The sequence below is a fragment of the Heloderma suspectum genome, chromosome 1 (genome assembly GCF_057233095.1).
Source record: "Heloderma suspectum isolate Gila_16-S chromosome 1, 16-S_ref, whole genome shotgun sequence".
Taxonomy (NCBI): Eukaryota; Metazoa; Chordata; class Lepidosauria; order Squamata; family Helodermatidae; genus Heloderma; species Heloderma suspectum.
The window spans coordinates 126646269-126664376 of NC_139458.1; the positions used below are offsets into that span (position 1 = coordinate 126646269).

At 41.7% G+C, this 18108-nt stretch overlaps 1 protein-coding gene across 1 annotated transcript in view; it reads right to left on the minus strand.

The window, feature by feature from the left end:
• MUC5AC (mucin 5AC, oligomeric mucus/gel-forming) overlaps window positions 1-18108 on the minus strand; it is an 86624-nt gene that overhangs the window by 37819 nt on the left and 30697 nt on the right. The window contains exons 19-30 of the mRNA XM_084851325.1: window positions 17858-17910; window positions 15618-15718; window positions 14637-14788; window positions 14397-14535; window positions 14180-14293; window positions 12904-13086; window positions 10502-10741; window positions 8461-8617; window positions 6110-6238; window positions 4856-5006; window positions 2099-2145; window positions 1781-1999 (exon numbers count right to left, since the gene is read on the minus strand). Coding sequence (XP_084707451.1) covers window positions 1781-1999; window positions 2099-2145; window positions 4856-5006; window positions 6110-6238; window positions 8461-8617; window positions 10502-10741; window positions 12904-13086; window positions 14180-14293; window positions 14397-14535; window positions 14637-14788; window positions 15618-15718; window positions 17858-17910 — 1685 coding nt within the window. The remainder of the gene's footprint in view (window positions 1-1780; window positions 2000-2098; window positions 2146-4855; window positions 5007-6109; window positions 6239-8460; window positions 8618-10501; window positions 10742-12903; window positions 13087-14179; window positions 14294-14396; window positions 14536-14636; window positions 14789-15617; window positions 15719-17857; window positions 17911-18108) is intronic.

Here is an 18108-nt window from a genome sequence, read left to right on the forward strand (position 1 = left end):
GACGCTCGCAAACAGCTCAGGGTAGGTGTGGGCAGCTTGGTGAGGCACCCAGAGAACCCAGGTGGGGGGGGCGTGAGTAGGGGCAACAGCTGGGTGGGCACCCAGAGAACCCAGATGGGGGGGGCGTCCATCCATCCCTACGGATGCCCTTTACAATCACCATATGTAATGATCAGCATCACACCTATGAATAAAGAGGTTACTCAGGGATGTCCAGAAATTAGGAAAGCACAGAAGGAGAATGCGTTGTACAAGTCCCTCCCTTTTTCTCCTCATCTCTTTGGGCAAGAGGAAACACACCATCGGGGCCTCAGTCTACTGGCCTTGTACTCAATAGTATCCTATGAGTTTACTATGACTAGCTCCTCCTATCAGACCAAAATTCTTATAGTCTGCAAAGACTGATTCTATTGTAGGTTTTAAAATGCAGAGGCGCAGGTGTTTTGTGCTGCTGCAGTTGAAGCATGATAGGTAGCACAACAAAGGCAGCTGTCTCTGCCTGGTCTCCCAGGATAGACCCACCCATTCCTTTATTACATGCATAGTTGGCATTCATTTTTACTGGGTCAGAAGACCCTATGGGTCAAGAAGGCTCATAGGAGACTCCACCAGGATGCAGGATGGGACCATGAGCCCACTGCACCCTCACTATACTAAGGCACACTGAAGTTGTACAAAAGCTGGGGAGGAAGCTGCAGTTCCTGAGTGCCAAAGTAGCTTGCTAAGCCAGGATAAGATTCTAAGAAGGGATGAGTTGTTCTCTTGTGGTAAGCTTGGGACCCTCACACTGGGTTGCCTAAGATATGCCACAGATACGCTTCCTTATGCCACAGAAGCTAGGGGGAATCAACCCCACTGGTGTTGTAGGGGGAAAAATACTTTAACAGATAGCAATCCCTTATGGATATTAAACAAAGAAGGGGGGATTCCATACAAAAACTCTACTTTTCCTTTATTCTACATTATTCTGGAGATTTTTATAGGATCTTTCTGTACTCCGTACCTGCACTGTCTCTTCTTTTCTACATTGTTAATTACTGGCTGTACATAAGGAGAGTTTTTGCTGCCCTCTGTGCTTTGTAAAAAAAAGTTAAACCACCTTCAAACTTGTGTTCTTCTTCCCCACCCCACCCATCCAGTCATTGCTCAATGGACAGCAATGGCATGTTTTGAATGGAGTTCCACCCCTGCATCCCCACCCCATGTTTAGCAGTATGCTGACAAAAGGCCCTATTGCAGTCTTGGAATGCTTTGGCTATTTTTATTAATGACTTCAGAGGTTACTATTTAATCAAAGTCCCCCCATGCCCACGCCCACTGCGCCTTTGGGATTAGGCTCTCTTGTTTCTCCTGTTTAGCCATGCAGCCCTGTGTGGGCATGTCTGTGTTACAGAGTGAAAATGGTTTAATGGTCGTTCCCTCTCCCCAGGTATCCTGTAGTTCTGTGACAGAGGCTAGGGACCTCTAACAATATTGTCAGCATCCTCACCAAACTATAATTCCCAAGATTCCTTCAGAAGAGCTACAGTCACTAAAGGGGTATTCAGTTAATATCAGTTTGTAATGAAGATGTACCCCTTGTATTTTCTGCTTCTTCTGATAGCAGACAACATTGTACCACACACACATTAGAAATCTACACATAAAGGCAAGCAGCAATATTTTTATTGTTATCACACAATAGTTGGTTGTGTGACAATCAATAGTATGCTCCTGCTTTGGAGATCAACTTCATTTACTAAGAAAAACACAGGATTGCAGGGGTCATTAGAGTTTGTACCTGTAGTAGTAGTTGCTGATGAAGTGGTATTACTAAATACAAATACAGTAGTGGCGGATGCAGTGGGAGTCGTTGTGGATGTTTGACATGGGAAGATATTCCTCTCTATTGTTCCATTGCGACTACAGATTGCAACGATGCACCCTCCAATGCCATCTGTTGTGTTGTAGATGCTATCTCCGGGTTTGAATATCTTCCCTTCATAGATGCAGTGGCATTCTGTCATTCAAAAGGAAGTGTCAGCATTAAGCATTTTAAAATGTAAATATCTGCTCCAAATCATCACAATCCATATAAAAACCTGCATTGTCAACCTACCGTTTTCATCGTATACACAGTCCTCTCTGCTGTCCATTGAGCAATGACTGGATGGGTGGGGTGGGGAAGAAGAACACAAGTTTGAAGGTGGTTTAACTTTTTTTTACAAAGCACAGAGGGCAGCAAAAACTCTCCTTATGTACAGCCAGTAATTAACTATGTAGAAAAGAAGAGACAGTGCAGGTACGAAGTACAGAAAGATCCTATAAAAATCTCCAGAATAATGTAGAATAAAGGAAAAGTAGAGTTTTTGTATGGAATCCCCCCCTTCTTTGTTTAATATCTTCTTCACAATTCATAACGTTTTCTAGTTCCTATGATGGGATTTTTGTGATATATGTACAACAAATCACACCTGCACTATTTTGACATTTTCTTACATAATGTAAAAAACAAGCATATTATTTCACATCTTAAACACACACACACACACAATTCCCTATCATGTTGGACAGATATCAAGTCCAATCAACTATGTAGATTCATTGATTAAAAACATTTGGCTCAACCAATTAATCTGGGGGCAGATTTTTAGGGTTGGATTCAGATTTCTTAGCGTAGACTCATTGAAATCAGTGGAACCAGTTGGTCATGACTCACTTAAGTACCATTGATTTCAATGGGCTACTCCAAGTATGAGTAAATCTCGATCCAATCCTGACTGTTTAATTGTAATAAAAGTACTTACAAAAATTGCAGAAGGCAGTCACCATCTTAAAAGAGGCATTCCCTCATGTGTGAAAGAAGGGTGAATGCTTCTTCTAAGGGCTTCATCACATGGAGCGTTTATCCTGAGATTGAGATCGCTCCTTGTGCGGGCTCTTTACATAATGCCATGACTTTGCCGTGACCCTCCTGCACTAAATGCCCTTTGTTCCGTTTTTAAATAGATCACAGATAATGAGCTATCAAATTACCCCATTGTGTTGCACTTCAGTTTCCTCCATGAAAAGAGTTAAAGTGGCAAGAAGAGGAGCAAGATCAATGAAAGATATTGGAAGACTTAGATATGGGGAGAAGGAGGGGAGAACGGGATGGGGGAAAGGAAGCATCTGTAAAGGGAGCCAACTGAGCAGAAAGCCCCATTTTCAATGCAGGATTTTAGGTTGGTGTAGAAATGCCCTAAGATGATGCCTATTGAAGTGCATGTACACATCATCTAAAAGCAAAAACAAGTATGCTTTTCCATTAAGGACTATTGTTTTTCCTCAGTTGCACATATATGCAAATTTATTTAATTTGTTGATGGATCAACTATAACTCATACAACAATCCACTAAACACCTTCCTCAACCTGGTACCCTCTGGATGTTTTGGACTACAACTCTCAGCATTATTGACCATTGGCTATGCTATCTGAGGCTGATGGGAATTGTAGGCCAAAACATCCAGAGGGCACCAGCTTGTGGAAGGCTGCACTAACATTTCTTGGACTGGGTGACAGCCCTAATTGAGATCCATATGAATAATATAACACTGACTAGGTAATATTATGGAGATCTTTAAAAGCTGCTAAGGCATCATGGAAAGTTGCTCTCCACAAAGGCTGCCTTACAGCATTATCTGATGCATGTTGGCTCAGAACAAAGTCCCATTGCGTTCAATAGTGCTTATGCCCAGGTGAGCAGGCACAGGACTGTACTTTACCTGGAAGTAAGTTCCGCTGAAATATATACAGATTATACTTCAAAGTAAATAGAGTTAAATTTTAAACGTTAGTCTTCTTGGTTCTACAGGAAACATTAAATGACTAACACTACTTTTCTTTTGAAAAAGCAGATATCCCTCCACACCACACATATGGATCTGGGCTGTAATATGGAAGGGGGACCTAATCCTTCCCCATCCCCCATGCTGCAGTCCCAATCCAGATCACCCCCCAGCTGCTATTAGCTGTGGAGTGGGAAATTTGTGAGCTTAAAATTTTGAAGGCAAAATCCTATGCATGTTTAGACAGAAAAAGTCCTACAACTCCCAGCATAGCTGGCTGGGGAATGCTGGGAGCTGCAGGACTTTTTTCTGTCTAAACATACATAGGATTGTGCCTTAAGTTCACGTGTTTATCTCTCTGCAGCTAGTAGCAGCTCCAAGGGGATGGTTTTGATTGGGGCACAGGAGGAAAATATCAGCTCCTCTTCCCACTCTGCCACAAACCCAATCCAATTTGTCACCCCCACACACACACCCCCACACACACTTGCTTTTACAAAAAGAAAATTACACCGGGAGCTCCAAACATGGGGACCCAAGTGTAACGTGTAGCTCGGCCCTAACGCACTGGTTTCAACAGGCTTAAGCAAGCTTGCCTGTTCCATTTCGAAAGGTCTCTACCCCCAAAGCTTATTTGTTGGTAATTTATACTATTAAGCAATATGAAACAATATATCAGAATCTGTTCCTAAACCAAAGAAAGAAGATATCATAAAAAGAATAGCACGGAGAGGTATCATATCCCATGGAATAAGAACAACCAAGTGGTTGAGTGGGGATGAAGAACAACAGGTTTCACTAAAGCCTTGAGCAAACATCCGTGTTACTACAGTAGAAATATAAATGGGCTGTGGGGTTGGATGGGGAGGGCAGCGGATCCCATAGAATAATATTGTGTGAAATGCTTCAGGAAATTAATCCTAAGGAGAACATTTCAAAACTTTGCCTTCTCCTAATTACCACATCATGGAGTAGGATTTTCTCTTATGATATGCCCCATCACAATTTTAAAATGCACACTTCCAGCATTTTAAAGATAAGCATTACCATGACTGACAGTCCCTTTCTGAAGGCATTTTTTCTCCTGGCTTATAATGGTTTCCTTTGTCATCAAAGCAGCCACACTTTTCCAGAGGGACACACTCCATGTCATCTTCATCAAAATAGGGCTTATTGGCTGGACACTTTGGATAGCAGCCTGAGGTAAGAAAGAGAGCTTGTCTTAAGTAATGATATTTGATCTTTTATAGCACCCTGTACAACTATCCGAGTTCAAGCTGATTTCTTGTAGATTTTCAACTGATTTCTTGTAGACTCTCATCTGTTGCACTCTAAACTTATTTCACCATTCTAAGGCATATATTGATCTTATATGGTTTGGTAATCACATCATAACTAAATTCATCTTTCTCTTCCTCATAAGACATATTGTAGTATTTCCCATTTTTACTATGCTGAGGTTCTACAACACTTCATTACATGAACCTTCTTCCCCACCTCCTAAATAGGGGGTCATTGCGGTGTGCTATGCCCAGTCAGCCAAAATCATTTAAAGTTTATAGTCTTCATCTGAAAAAGCACAAAGGAGTCTACTGATAAAGACAGCTTAGCCAATGTAACATGACATAAGTAAGCCTTCTCCATCTTGGTGCTAAACCGCCATCTTGTTGTTTGTCTTTCTGTCAGAAATGCTGTCCGTGCAATATACAAAAAGAGTGGTGGATATCATTTTATTTTCTGTGATGTGACAGAGTTGGTGCCAAAGACCTAAGCCTCAAAGCTACATGGAAAAATTAGTGGAAAGTTTTTAAGATTTTGCAGAGCTTTACTTGCAGAATAAATGTTGAATGGAGACTGGATAAAATAAGTTTCTTTTGAGGAGTATTGCTCCTATATAAATTCAAACTACTTGACTTCTTCCACTTGATAGTAGGCATGTGCAAAACTGTATGTATGCTCTAGTTGTAAATGTTAGTAACTGAACTATTCAGTTTTCAGTAAATTTAACATTCTGCTTATGAACCAACGGACACATTGTGAAGTTATATTATATCTCAGCCCTTAAACAAACGGAGTCCTGGTGTAGGGTGGCCCTCCCTTTATACCCTGACCCTTCCATATAGTTTCGGCTACATTTATGATGAAAAAAGGCCAAGTAGCTTGACTTTCCCTAACCACTGACATCCCTCACAGTACACCTTGGGCTTCCCATATTCCCATAAATATTAATGAGGTTTTCAGTTTCCTGTAATGAAACTTTGTATATCAAATATAACTTATAAGGTCCACAATCCTTGTTACCTTCCAAGCCTTGTAACTCATGTGAGCAATTTCCATGTGGATTTCTGCAAGTCGTCATACAAGAAGAGCCACAAGGTTGGTAGTGCCACTCACATTCCCCTTTTAGATTGTAGTAGTCACAGAATAGAGCTGGAAAAAGAGGAGAGAGGGGAAAAATGGCAGTTTCAAGCAAAATGAATTTATGTGATACCCGCTGATACATATCCTTCCCCTTCTGTCATCTCTGCACTCCTGGATGTGATGAATAATGCTAAGTTTTTATTCCTCATTTGACATCTTTCTCCAACTAAGACTGTAATCTGGGAGCATCCCCATTGAACTCAATGGGACTTACTGGGGAGGAGCCATGTCTAGTATTGTGCTGTAAAGGTATCCTATAAACTCTTACCTGGGAGTAAGTCCCATTGAAATCAGAGAGTTTTTCTGAGTAGACATGTATAGAATTACACTGAAAGTTATCTTGCATCCAATTGTACAGTGAACTAAGTGGCAAGATTACAAATCAACAGGGTCTTCCTGAAATCTTGCCAGGATGAGCAAGAGAATTAAAAATATTGAATTGGGGTGTGTGTGTGGGGGAGAGACAATAATAATAATACAAGAACTAAAAATAATTACCCAATTTTTAAAAGGTTCAAATTGATTTTTTTAAAGGTCCCATCTTAAACTCTGTTTTGGAATAGTTAAATCACTATGATGTGACTTTTACCTATCTTTATATGGCTGGGAAAATTCTTTCTGAATGTGCCAACATGTGGTGTGATGTCCACTGTTCAGAAAGCAACTTGGTTGTGGTCTCTCATGACATCATCCAATGCTATTTCATTAACATGGGAACATTGAGATTGTATGGGAGGGGCCAATTACATGGTTACTTCTTAGGCCAACATCTTGCCATTCCCAGGGAAGAATGATACTGGTGTTAGAAGTAATCATGTTGTTTGTCCCTCCAGTGTGACCTCCAGGGTTCAGATTAGGAATGCATGATCTTATTGTTGTTAGTCTCATATCACAAATTGTGATCAGTCTTGCAACCACCCAAAAATGTTTCCCCTCATTCTTTTGTTAGGTTCTAATTTCCTCAGTATTATTTTTCTCAAGCGTGCTTTCACACCACTATTTGGCAATTGTAGTGTGAGGACAGGGAGAGACAGCATATTGCCTGGGCAACTGCACAATGCCCCTCCACCCCCCTCATTGGTTTTACACATCTGCCTGGCAACCAGGGTGCTTAGCTTGGCCAGGAGGATCAGATCAGTCAGAAGGATAAAGCTATCAATGGCTACTAGTCCTTATGGCTATGTGCTACCTCCAGTATCAGAGGCAGTATGCCTATGTATACCAGTTGCTGGAGAACATGGGTGGGAGGGTGCTGTTGCACTCATGTTCCTCTTGTGGCTTTCCTGTGGGCAGCTGGTTGGCCACCGTGTGAACAGAATGCTGGACTAGATGGACCTTTGGTCTGATCCAGCAGAGCTTTTCTTATGTTCTCATGTTCTCATGTTCTCATGTTAATTTTTTCTTCCTCTGCTGTTCTAGACAAGTGAATTTACCCACCTAATGAAGATGAACATGATATGAGTCTGACTGAAACCACACTGGACCAAAGAACCTAAGAAAAAATACTCTCAAATATGCCTTTGAAATGATATAATATTCATAAAAAGTTGTTGCTCAAGAGTTATTTTTTCTGTTTCCAAATGATCCAGTACACAACCCCAGCATGGAATTCCCCAACTACCTGGATTTACATTTATAAAGGTCACCCTGTTTATATGCCTTACCCTGAAGATATGTGAAGGAAGGAATGGCCAGGCCGTTCTTCTGTGAATTACAGAAGCTATGCTGTATCTGATCAATGCCAGGTGCATAGATGCAAAATCAGAATAGCAATTAAAAATGCCCCATTATTAATTGTGACTGGGTTCCTAGTACTGGGGGGCGGGGCGGGGGAGGTGCTTATTCCACAATGAAACAAATATTGTGAGCAAGTTGGATGCACATAATGAATGCAATATGAATGATCCTCATTGGCATTCTTAGTCAAACATTGCCAGAACAGTGTGACATGAGGGTGTAGCAATCACATGAGCCTTTGAACTTAGGAACTGGTCCTGAGATCTGGAACATTCTGAAAACCTTCAGCTCTTCCAGTGTTGGGATGTGTTTAAGGTGTTCCTCCTATGAAAGTGACAAGTCAAAGTCACACTGTGATGGTTTCACTGACTCAAAAAGTACCTCGGATGCCGTCCTCGGAACCTAACAAGCTCCAAATATATGTGTTTTCCTACTCCTTATTCCCACTAAATCAGCTTTTTAAAAGTCCTTCAAAATATATGGGCTATACGTACGGCAGATGGTCGGAGTTCTCCAAGAAACGCAAACGCCAACCTCATTGCATGCCTGAGCATAGGCAGCTACCGCTGTGCAGAAACATTCACAGTCTCCCCCAGTGTCACAAGCACAGGCATCAGATACGCAGGCTTCATAATATTTAGTTGGTTCAACCTGTTACGAAAGGAATAAATCTAGCTTTAGTTGTCTTTCAGTCTTAGTGAACCATAGTCAGAGAGGGGAGGGGGCATTTGTGTCTTTCTAATTCCAATTTTCTTTTCGCCAACAAATTCAGCATGGAGAATTTGTGAGGTTAGTCAATGTTTTTCTTTTCATGTTGCACAATTCGTGGCAGTAACAGAATTGCATGCAAATGTAATTTGTTGTAATACAAATTACAATGATGTACAATGTAATGATGGTTTCTGAAATGTCAAATAGACAGGAAAAGGTTATGAAGCATCTAGCGTTAGTAATTGCCAAGGAAGCAATTTGTCAATGAAGCAAAGAGGGTATTGTATGCAACCACTGAGAAATAAATGCAACAGGCAGGCAACCCCCCGTCACATTATCTATTAGGTGTGTTAATATCAGAATTTTACTATGTTTGGGAAGCCTAACCATCCTAGGGTCTACTTCTGATTTTCTTTTATGCAAATTAATGGCTGAAATGGTTGCAGCAATATAAAAAAGTCTTTATTTACACAACCTAAAAAGGAGACATTACAATCAACATTTGGGAAGAGCAATCGGAAATTACAAGCAACATTTGGGAATTACAAGCAACATTTGGGATGAGAGTGTCCCAGGGACTGTAGGATTCTTTGGAGTCCACCCACTGAGGCTATACATACTGCTATGACCTCGACCTCGTAGGAGGGACTCTGGGATCTGATCCCTCCCCCCTCCCCCTCCCCCCCCCTTGCAGCCGCCACTTAAAGAGGCACACACCAGCTTCTTTCTGAGGTCACAAAAGTAAACTCAGAGGACCTCAGAGAGGTCTGTAAGGGGGCGTTCTGGTGGGTGGGGCAGGGAGAGACCAGGATATAATGGCCTCTCCACCCCTGCCAGCACACCTCCTTTAGATGGGCTCAGAGGCCCATCTAGAGCAAAAAAGACTCAGTAGGAGCACAGAGGGGCAAAAATCACCTCCTTCGCTCCTCTCATTCCTTGGCAGCAGCCTGGCAGGGCACTGGATACTCAGATGCCTCCGAGTTCGGAGGCTTCCATCTAACAGGGGTGCAGCCCACAGGATTGCGCTCTTAATAGCCTACAGGTAGTTAGTGCTAATGTGCTTTAGTCATTAAGGCTACAATCCTATACACACTTACCAGGGTGTAAGTCTCATGGAATGCAATGGGACTTACTTCTGAGTAGACATGTATAGGATTGGTCTGTAAAAGTCTTATTCAACATTGGTTAAAAGTCATGAAAAAATATTAAAGAGATTTATCCTATGTTTAGGAAGCCTTTATGTATTGATTAGGGCTACCCTCAAAGCTTCATTACACAGAGCACCCAGATTTATGAGATTCAGTTATTAATATTCAAAGATTCTTTGTGCTGATGTTTCTCAAGACAGATGGAAGAACCTGGACAATCTGAATGGCTGCCCATGTCCTTAGCACTACCAACAGGGCCCCAAAACAATCCTGTGGATGGCAGCATCCCTTTCATATGCCACCAAGAATCATGCTAACGACAGTGCTGTGGAAGGAGTTCCATCCTATGACAAGGTGAGTGACTGCAGCTTATTTTATGTTCTTACCATGCCAACAGTGCCAGAGAATAAGCATCAGCCATAAATATAACCTTGGTAGTAAGAGAAGTCCAGTTACAAAGGATCCATCTTTGAGAACTACAAAATCCTGGAACTGATTCTGGAGCTCCTGCCTAAATTCTTGCAAAGGCAAAGTGACATCCTATGTCTATGTTGGTCTTGTGTAGCGGTTGATGCATTCTGTCCTAAGCACTTATGTGCAGGCACATCATGAAGTCATAGGATCAGGGCTGTTAAAAGTGTCCCATACATTCATCTGAAAAGACTTCTATCCTTACCTGAGAGTGGCAGAGTGCAAACGTTTTGCTGTTAATGATGCTACACTGCTTCTGGGCCCAAGAACTCCTATATGGGTTTGCAATACAAGGATTCCTGCTGCTTCGGACATCTGGGCAAGTGGGAGACACCTTCCAGCTGTTACCAAACTCCAGCACATCTCCTACTACAGACTGGCTCCTAGTGGTGAAGTCGTTAATGTCATTGCTGTCATAGTTTCCACAGAGGCCGCATACCTGACCCTGCAAGCACAAAACAAATGAGAAGTGGAAGATTTATTTTTCTGATATCAGAGACCCTGAGTTTTCAAAACTGAAGAATATTTTGGGTTTCTTTAGGCACTGTCATACATTTTGAGTTTATGAAGTCTCCCAATCACAGGAGGGTTTTTAAATTAATTTCTGTGGAGGAAACTTATCAGTGTGTCATTCTTTCACATGCATTTATTTGCTGTCTCCTTTGAAATGAATGGAGAAGCCCATGTGCTTAAGAGCCACTCATGCATATCAAACACATGTAGGGCTCTGAATCAACACATGCGTCTAAATGGGGTTTCACAACTAAATAATACATTATATCTTTTAAGCTTCTATAAAGAAATTGCTTTTTATTTACACAAAAACGATTTCTTTTTTCTTAGCAATGAAATGGATATGACTATTTTTCTCAGGATTATATATTTTCTTGAAAGCCACTAAAGTCCCAAAAGGCAGTTGGGTTATGTTTTATTCTGTGAGTGATGTTCTATGAAATATGCAGTTCCTCCAAAAGAAATCAGATGTTGCTTGCCATCAAAACAAAACAAAAAGAAACAAAAAAAATGGAGCAATCTTGCTATGTGGATTTAGGGAATCCTTTATACAGAGTAACTTTGTTTCCAAACTGAACAGCTGGCCTGCTGGCTAAGTGCTTGAATGGGACTCTTGTATCCTTAAGTGTTCTGAAACGGGGAGAAGCTTCTGCCTTAAATGGTAAACTCCCGTCACTCTCCTCCCCTCACACAGGCAGGAGGTTGGGCAGCTTTTGCTTCTGGTTTTGGTTAATTACAGCTTTCTGCACTTGCCTGACACCAGAACTGTAGATGAACATTAACTATGGTTACTATAAACAAACTGATCTTGTTCGCATGAGCAGCCCATAGGCTGTTGTGGGTTATTGGAGGGTTGTTTCCCCCTCTAATAAGTCATGCAACCTGGGTTCAGATGGCATGACAAGCTGCACTTGGCCAGTGTTTATGGAAATCATGCCTGTCACACAATTATTCTGATCGTGCAAACTGGGCCACCATCTTGAGAAACCATTGTTATTTAATGTTAGCCATAGTTCATCAATTCAGGCAACGTAACAAACTGTGGTAAACCAAAAGCAGAAACAGAAGCTTCCAATCTCCTTGTCTTGTCCATGGGGGAGAAGGAGACAGGAGGTTAAGGCCTGGGGAAAGCTAGGCTCATTCATGTCTCACTAAACCATAGTTTAGTGTGATGTCAAATGTGGCCTGTGCTACATGTTGACAGTTGCCTCAATGTGATTGTCATCATTCGCTTACATCTGTCAGAAAAGTGAGAAAATATACATATGTCTATATCTTCAGGTTTTTACAAAAACCATCTGGAATGGCCAATGTTTACAAGTGAATGTCAACATTCACCACATTTTAGACATTCACTATAATAACAAAAGTGTAAAATCCAGTGAAGTAGTTCTTCCAATGGAACTGTGATAGATCTGGGAGGGGGGCAATTCCTGTCACCCCTGCACCCCTGTGCATACTCAACATCTGCTCCAGAGGGTTGGAGGACCCTCCAGGGCAGATTTGCAGGGGGATGCAAGGGCGGAGAAGAAAGGGAGGAACTACCACCACACAAACAGACATGTGCATGCATGACATGGATTTTTGCCCTATATATGTATTAAAAACCCTCTATGTGTTATAACGAGCTATCTGTGCACTTATCATGCAAAACAAACAAACAACAAACCATCTAGTTCCTCAATAAAAATGCTAGCTAGAACAAGATCACACACAAAATTATCAGTGGTAATAACTGTATTTATTTTTTTTTCATAATGTGAAGTTCGTACATTGTATTGAGCTTTGAATTTAACGTGAGGAATTTCTCATACCTATCAATTGCTCTTCATATGCACAAGGAGTTCTGTTAAATTGACTGTGAAGTGGGGGAAGTACCAGAATCTGTTTGATAAACCAGCTGACAGAAGTATTTGTATCATAAAAATATTTGTTCCTATGGCTTGTTCTATAGCTAATTTATTGGAGGCATGTTATAGCAGCACCTGTTTCATTCTTCTGTCTGTCTGTCTATCTGCAATTTTGACTTTCTTCTTCAGAAATGAATGAAGGATTTCTGTTGTTTTTACCGATCTCCTGGCATCCACAGCTCACCTTAAATTCTGAATTAAGTTTGATGAAGATACTGGTTTTCTTGTCCCACATCAGGACCAGTCCAGCTGTGGTGTCAATTACTACGTAGATGCCCATATATCGGATCCTGTATGGCACTTCACCTCCACCAGGGAGTCTCTGTATCACTTCAAATTTTCCATCAGTAAGTATTAGTTCATAGTTCTGAAAGATGAAGAACAACCAATAGATGAGTATCAGTGTCATTAGACAAACTGGAATTCTTCAACAGGGGTTTCTCGCCATCAGCAAGCTCTAGTCTGGATGGATGACACATTTGAAAATATAATGCTGCATGTTTACAGTATAGCCTACTTTGTAGAACTTACTCTTAAGATCTATAGGAACTTGTTTCCTAGAAGATACTAACTGTGTTCCAAATAGCTGCTTCAGGCAAAGGGCTTGCACTAGCTCCACTGAATACTAAACCTCTTTTCTTCTTTGAAGAACAGATTCCCATGCCATATCACAAACTGTTTCTGAAATTCCCACTAGTTTCCAAAATAGTTTGCCATGCAAACAAGGAGGGTGTTGGTTTTCTACTTTTCTTAAACAAAGGTGAAAGCCCCATTGGGCTCACGGAATTTATTTCAGAGCTCTCTGGTTCTTAACTAGAGCTGTGGACAAATGGCCTCTCGAAATTCTCCACCCTATTTGCAGGCAGGGAAACTGGGGAGGAGAAATTCTCCCACAATTTCTCAGGGGTGGGGTGCACCATTACTAGTGGCAGTTGTACAGCTTCTTCCTTTTTCCCTAGGGTTATTTTTCTGCTGCTGCTGCTGCTGCTGCTGCATGTGGCCGCAGCAAGAACTGTGTTGACAACCTGGCCGCCATTTTGCATCCTCCACAATCCCCCAAATCTAGCATTGTTCTGGGGCACCATGTGGGGGGGGAAGGGGGATGGAGGAAATGGCGGCTACCACACACCCAAACGGTGAAGAATATTCATAGAAAATTCTGCAAAGTAGCCTTTTTCTAAGGGGAAGAAAAAAAGAAAGAAGTGTCAAAACTTTTCTCGGAAAAAATGTTTTCTGAGAAATTTCAGCTCAGCTCTATAGTGGTGAAGTGAAGCGAAACCTCACTTACCCATACTTGAGTCTTTCCATATATTGCATTGCATTACTCATGCCCCCCTTTTAACCTAGCTCCTTTGTGCTCCACTTCAAGATGTTCTCCTATTGCAGGTTGACATCGTATATTCCAATTTTGTTGTGCCTACAAGTCACATTGTAGATGTTCCCTCAGTGAAGCTACTTACCCCCATGAACACTTTAATGGCTTTTGAGCAGGTTGTCCCAGTGGTTCCACAGGGGATGTTCTCCGTGATAACTCTGAATGTTCCTGCATTTGTATTGTTTTTGCTGCAGTGATCCTGCAGAGAAGTGCCTTATTTAGAGTTCATGAACACACTTGCCACATCAAGGCTAAAGACTGGTAGTTGCACAAAATTAGGCGCTTGGGGAAACTTTTAGTACCTGGACCAGTGTGTATTCGCAGTCTCCACTGAAGCTGTAGCGTTTGCCATCAAAGGTGATGTAATGGCCATCTCCATAAACTGAGCAAGTTGCCATGCAAGGTTCTTTGGTACATTCCCACTTTCTGTTCTTACATGTACTACACAGACAAAAGCGTACTTGAATTTAGTGTGTTGCTTTGCTATAGAAGAGTTCGATAGTTTTAGTTCAGCTTGTAACCAGTCATCACCCGGTACGTACCAAGTGTTACAGTTCACCTTGATGGTTTCCCCTGGACTGTACGTGGCTTCATTGTGAACACAAGGACATTCGCCGGAACTTACACATTCACCTTTGCCATCGGATATCAGTCCGTTAGGACACAGGCAACCAGAAACACACTCTGTGCTGTACTGTAATAGAAGAGGGGCAGCCAAAAAGATGATGAATCAGCAGGATCCTGGACAGGTTACTAAGATGGCTCCACATCCCATAAAGATGGGACCAGGCTACATAAATTGATAGGCTACATAAATTAAACAAACTGGTTTAAGGCAAATTCGAATTAGCATCACCCTCCATCGGCGAGCCAATTCATCCTACCATTTTAATGTGTGCAGTGTTGCTTCAAGTTTATTTTCTTCAGGGGAGTTTTGTTATGGAGAACTCTTGCTGAACTCTTTTTGAGAACACTCTGAAAAGTCCCTGGGTTGTGACTTTTCACTTTCATGGTGACTGCAGAAATGGGATGTGCGACTGTGCTGACCCATGGTCATGATGTAAGCTGGGTAAAGTGGTTTACCATATCAAAACCCTGGCCCTGCCCCTCCGCATCCCCACCCCACCCCTGAAAAAACTTCTGACAAGCTGTTCATACATCTGTTCTGTGGTCAGCACTCATTTATTACCTAACAGCTTGACTCCTATTTTGCAGTATCTGCTTCAAGTGAGAGGAGGTCGGCTTGTGCACTGAGTGGTGCTAGCAGTTTCACACATTGAGGTAATCAAGTGATAACTGCAATCACCATTAATATGTTAGCTGGACAGGCTATAAGCTAAGACAGGGTTACAATGTATAGCAGTTGCTGGAGATCACAAGCAAGAAGGTGCTGTTGCACTTATGTCCTGCTTGTGGACTTCCCATGGGCATCCAGCAGGCAACTGTAAAACGGTGAATGCTGGACTAGATAGGCCTTTGGTCTGATCCAACGTGGCTCTTCTTATACTCATATGTTCACTTACGCATCCCATGTCGAGTGTTTGACAGCTCTTCTGACATTCAGCTCCCGTGGCACCTGCTGTGGCATTGGCGCAGTCAAAGTAGGCCATGGGGGCATCACACACTGACAGAAAGAAATGCTAGGTGTAATCTCAGTTTGAGGTCAGATATTAGTGATTGCAACACAGATTGTGCTTTATGAAAACAAAGGCACACCTTTATCAACAACAACACTTCCAAAATGTAAAGAAATCTAGATATTATTAGACATTCAGGATACTGAGAAGCCCAACATAGTCACGATTCTCTGTCTCCAGCATGGCAGTCATGGTTATGGAGCTCAGCAGATAATATTGTTCAGAATTATCAGTTGCATTGGAATCACATTACTCAAGGTTGGAAAACAGCTCCTCGTAGTTGTAAATTGGAGGAAATAGCTGGGATCTTTTCAACTGATTTTTGGATTTTTCAAAGGATGTCTAATTCAATGTTTCTGCTTCAGTTTTACGAACTTGGCTGGAATTACTGGCCTGGATACAGGCTCTCCACCCACAGACAGGCTCCTGCCATCCATGGAAGGCTTCCATGCAGCCTGACTGGTTGAAGTCAAGATATTTGCCGATTCCCCCTCCCCCTGCAGACCCCTAAGCCTAGGAACAGGTAAATCTGTCCATTTCAGTTCTGCTTAGTTTATCAGTTCTTGAACCTTAAGATCACTTCCTCTGATTTCCACGTCAGTTTGCAAATTGTTTTTAGAAATACACATGAACATTCATATGCATTTTTATGCACATTTCTTCAAGTATATGCATTTTAAAAGCAATTTCCCTGAATTTAATGCATTTTCATATGTTATTTTCCCACCAATTTTTTATTGTGAGTTTTAACAAAACAAAACATGCCAAACTGAAAACATAACAACCCCCCCTCCCAATAAAAAAATACAGCAACACATTCTAAAATCCTCTGGTTTCTCTTCAGATCATATAAATCTTTTGCCTTTCGTGTGTTATTTTTATGAATATACACATTTTTCTGTGCTGTTTTCCTTAATATATGTATGCATTTTTTTTTATGAAAGAACCACATTGCAAAATTCAGAAGAGTGCAAATATTGATGTATAAGTAACTGTGTTTTGCTTTGCATACTAGTTGGGGAAGTGTGCATTAAAGTGGGAACAGAACAATTATTTTCCCCATTCCTACTTAGGCTCCCTGAAAATCTGTTCCTCTGGAACAGCGTGGGAAGTAGCGCTGGGGGTTGCAGCGGGAGAGGAAATTGGTAAAGATCACTTCTCCCTGCCCCCCCCCCCCCGCTCCCAGTCCCACTGGACTGAGTGTCTTGAGTAAAACTACACTCAGGGAATGCTCCCACTGGAGGGGAAAACACTGGATCCGACTCAATGTATTTTTCTATATTTACAATTCAGGTATGTAGTTTGTACATATAGTATCATTTCACATGCATGTTGTCTGTTGGATGTGTAATTTGAGCTTCACTTGAGATGTCAAGTGTTTCACCAGGACAAGTGAGCATCTTGAGTTCAAATGACAAACTTAAAAGTATGCTACTGAAAAAATAACTTACAGTACTTAATCATAATCCTCCCTCCCTTCTCTGCGCACCCCCCCCCCCCACACACACACATTGACTCAAGTGGAAGTTTTGTGAGAGGAAACTTTCAAAGTGCAGCTGCTGTGTTTTTTATGAACAACCTTGGTGTAGAATTCACTAATGGAATTTGTCACATACTATCTCTTGTTTCTTCTTAAGAATGTTGGTGAATGTTCCTCTCATAGGGAAAGATTTCTTTCCCTTTGTGACAGTGTGTGACCTGATCTTAGCTTGCAATTTGAACAGAGATGGTTTCAATTTACTATCTGCATTTTTTCAGATTTCACAACAAAAATGCTCAGTGCTGTGCAAAGAGTTGCCAATCCATTCGTTTCAGGCTATGCTGGCTCCAGTCCAGCTCTAGTCACGTACAGCTACTGATGCACAAGAGCTAATGGCTCTGGATGCCAATGCATGTTTCCATCTGCACTGAAAGATGTAGCCAGTCCATTCGATGGGCATGAATGAGCATTGCACTGTGGGTGTGCATGCACATTCAGATGTGTCCCTGTGTCAGCCTCAGCTGTGTGAGGGGTAGCTGCCTTGCTTCCATGTGCAGATTTCCCTTGCTTGGTTAGGACAATTATATTCACCGTTTGGGCAGGAAAAAATATCATAACACGAAAAGAAATAAAATGATGGTTTTACCTGGCTGTGGCTTCACTTCTCCAATGCACAGAAGTTCTCCTTTTGTGCAAGTGCTGTAAGAGAGTAAGGAAGTGTCTTACATTTTAAAACAGAACTAGTTATAATAAGAGCAGGTGTTCTTGCCTAGTTGAAGCAAACAATAACAACACTGAAGAAGGACAGATTTCCCTACTTCAGCTTACCACTGTTCAATTGTTTTTTTTCATGGACAGAAATCCTGCAAGTCTGCTATGGAGACAGACACCTGTTCT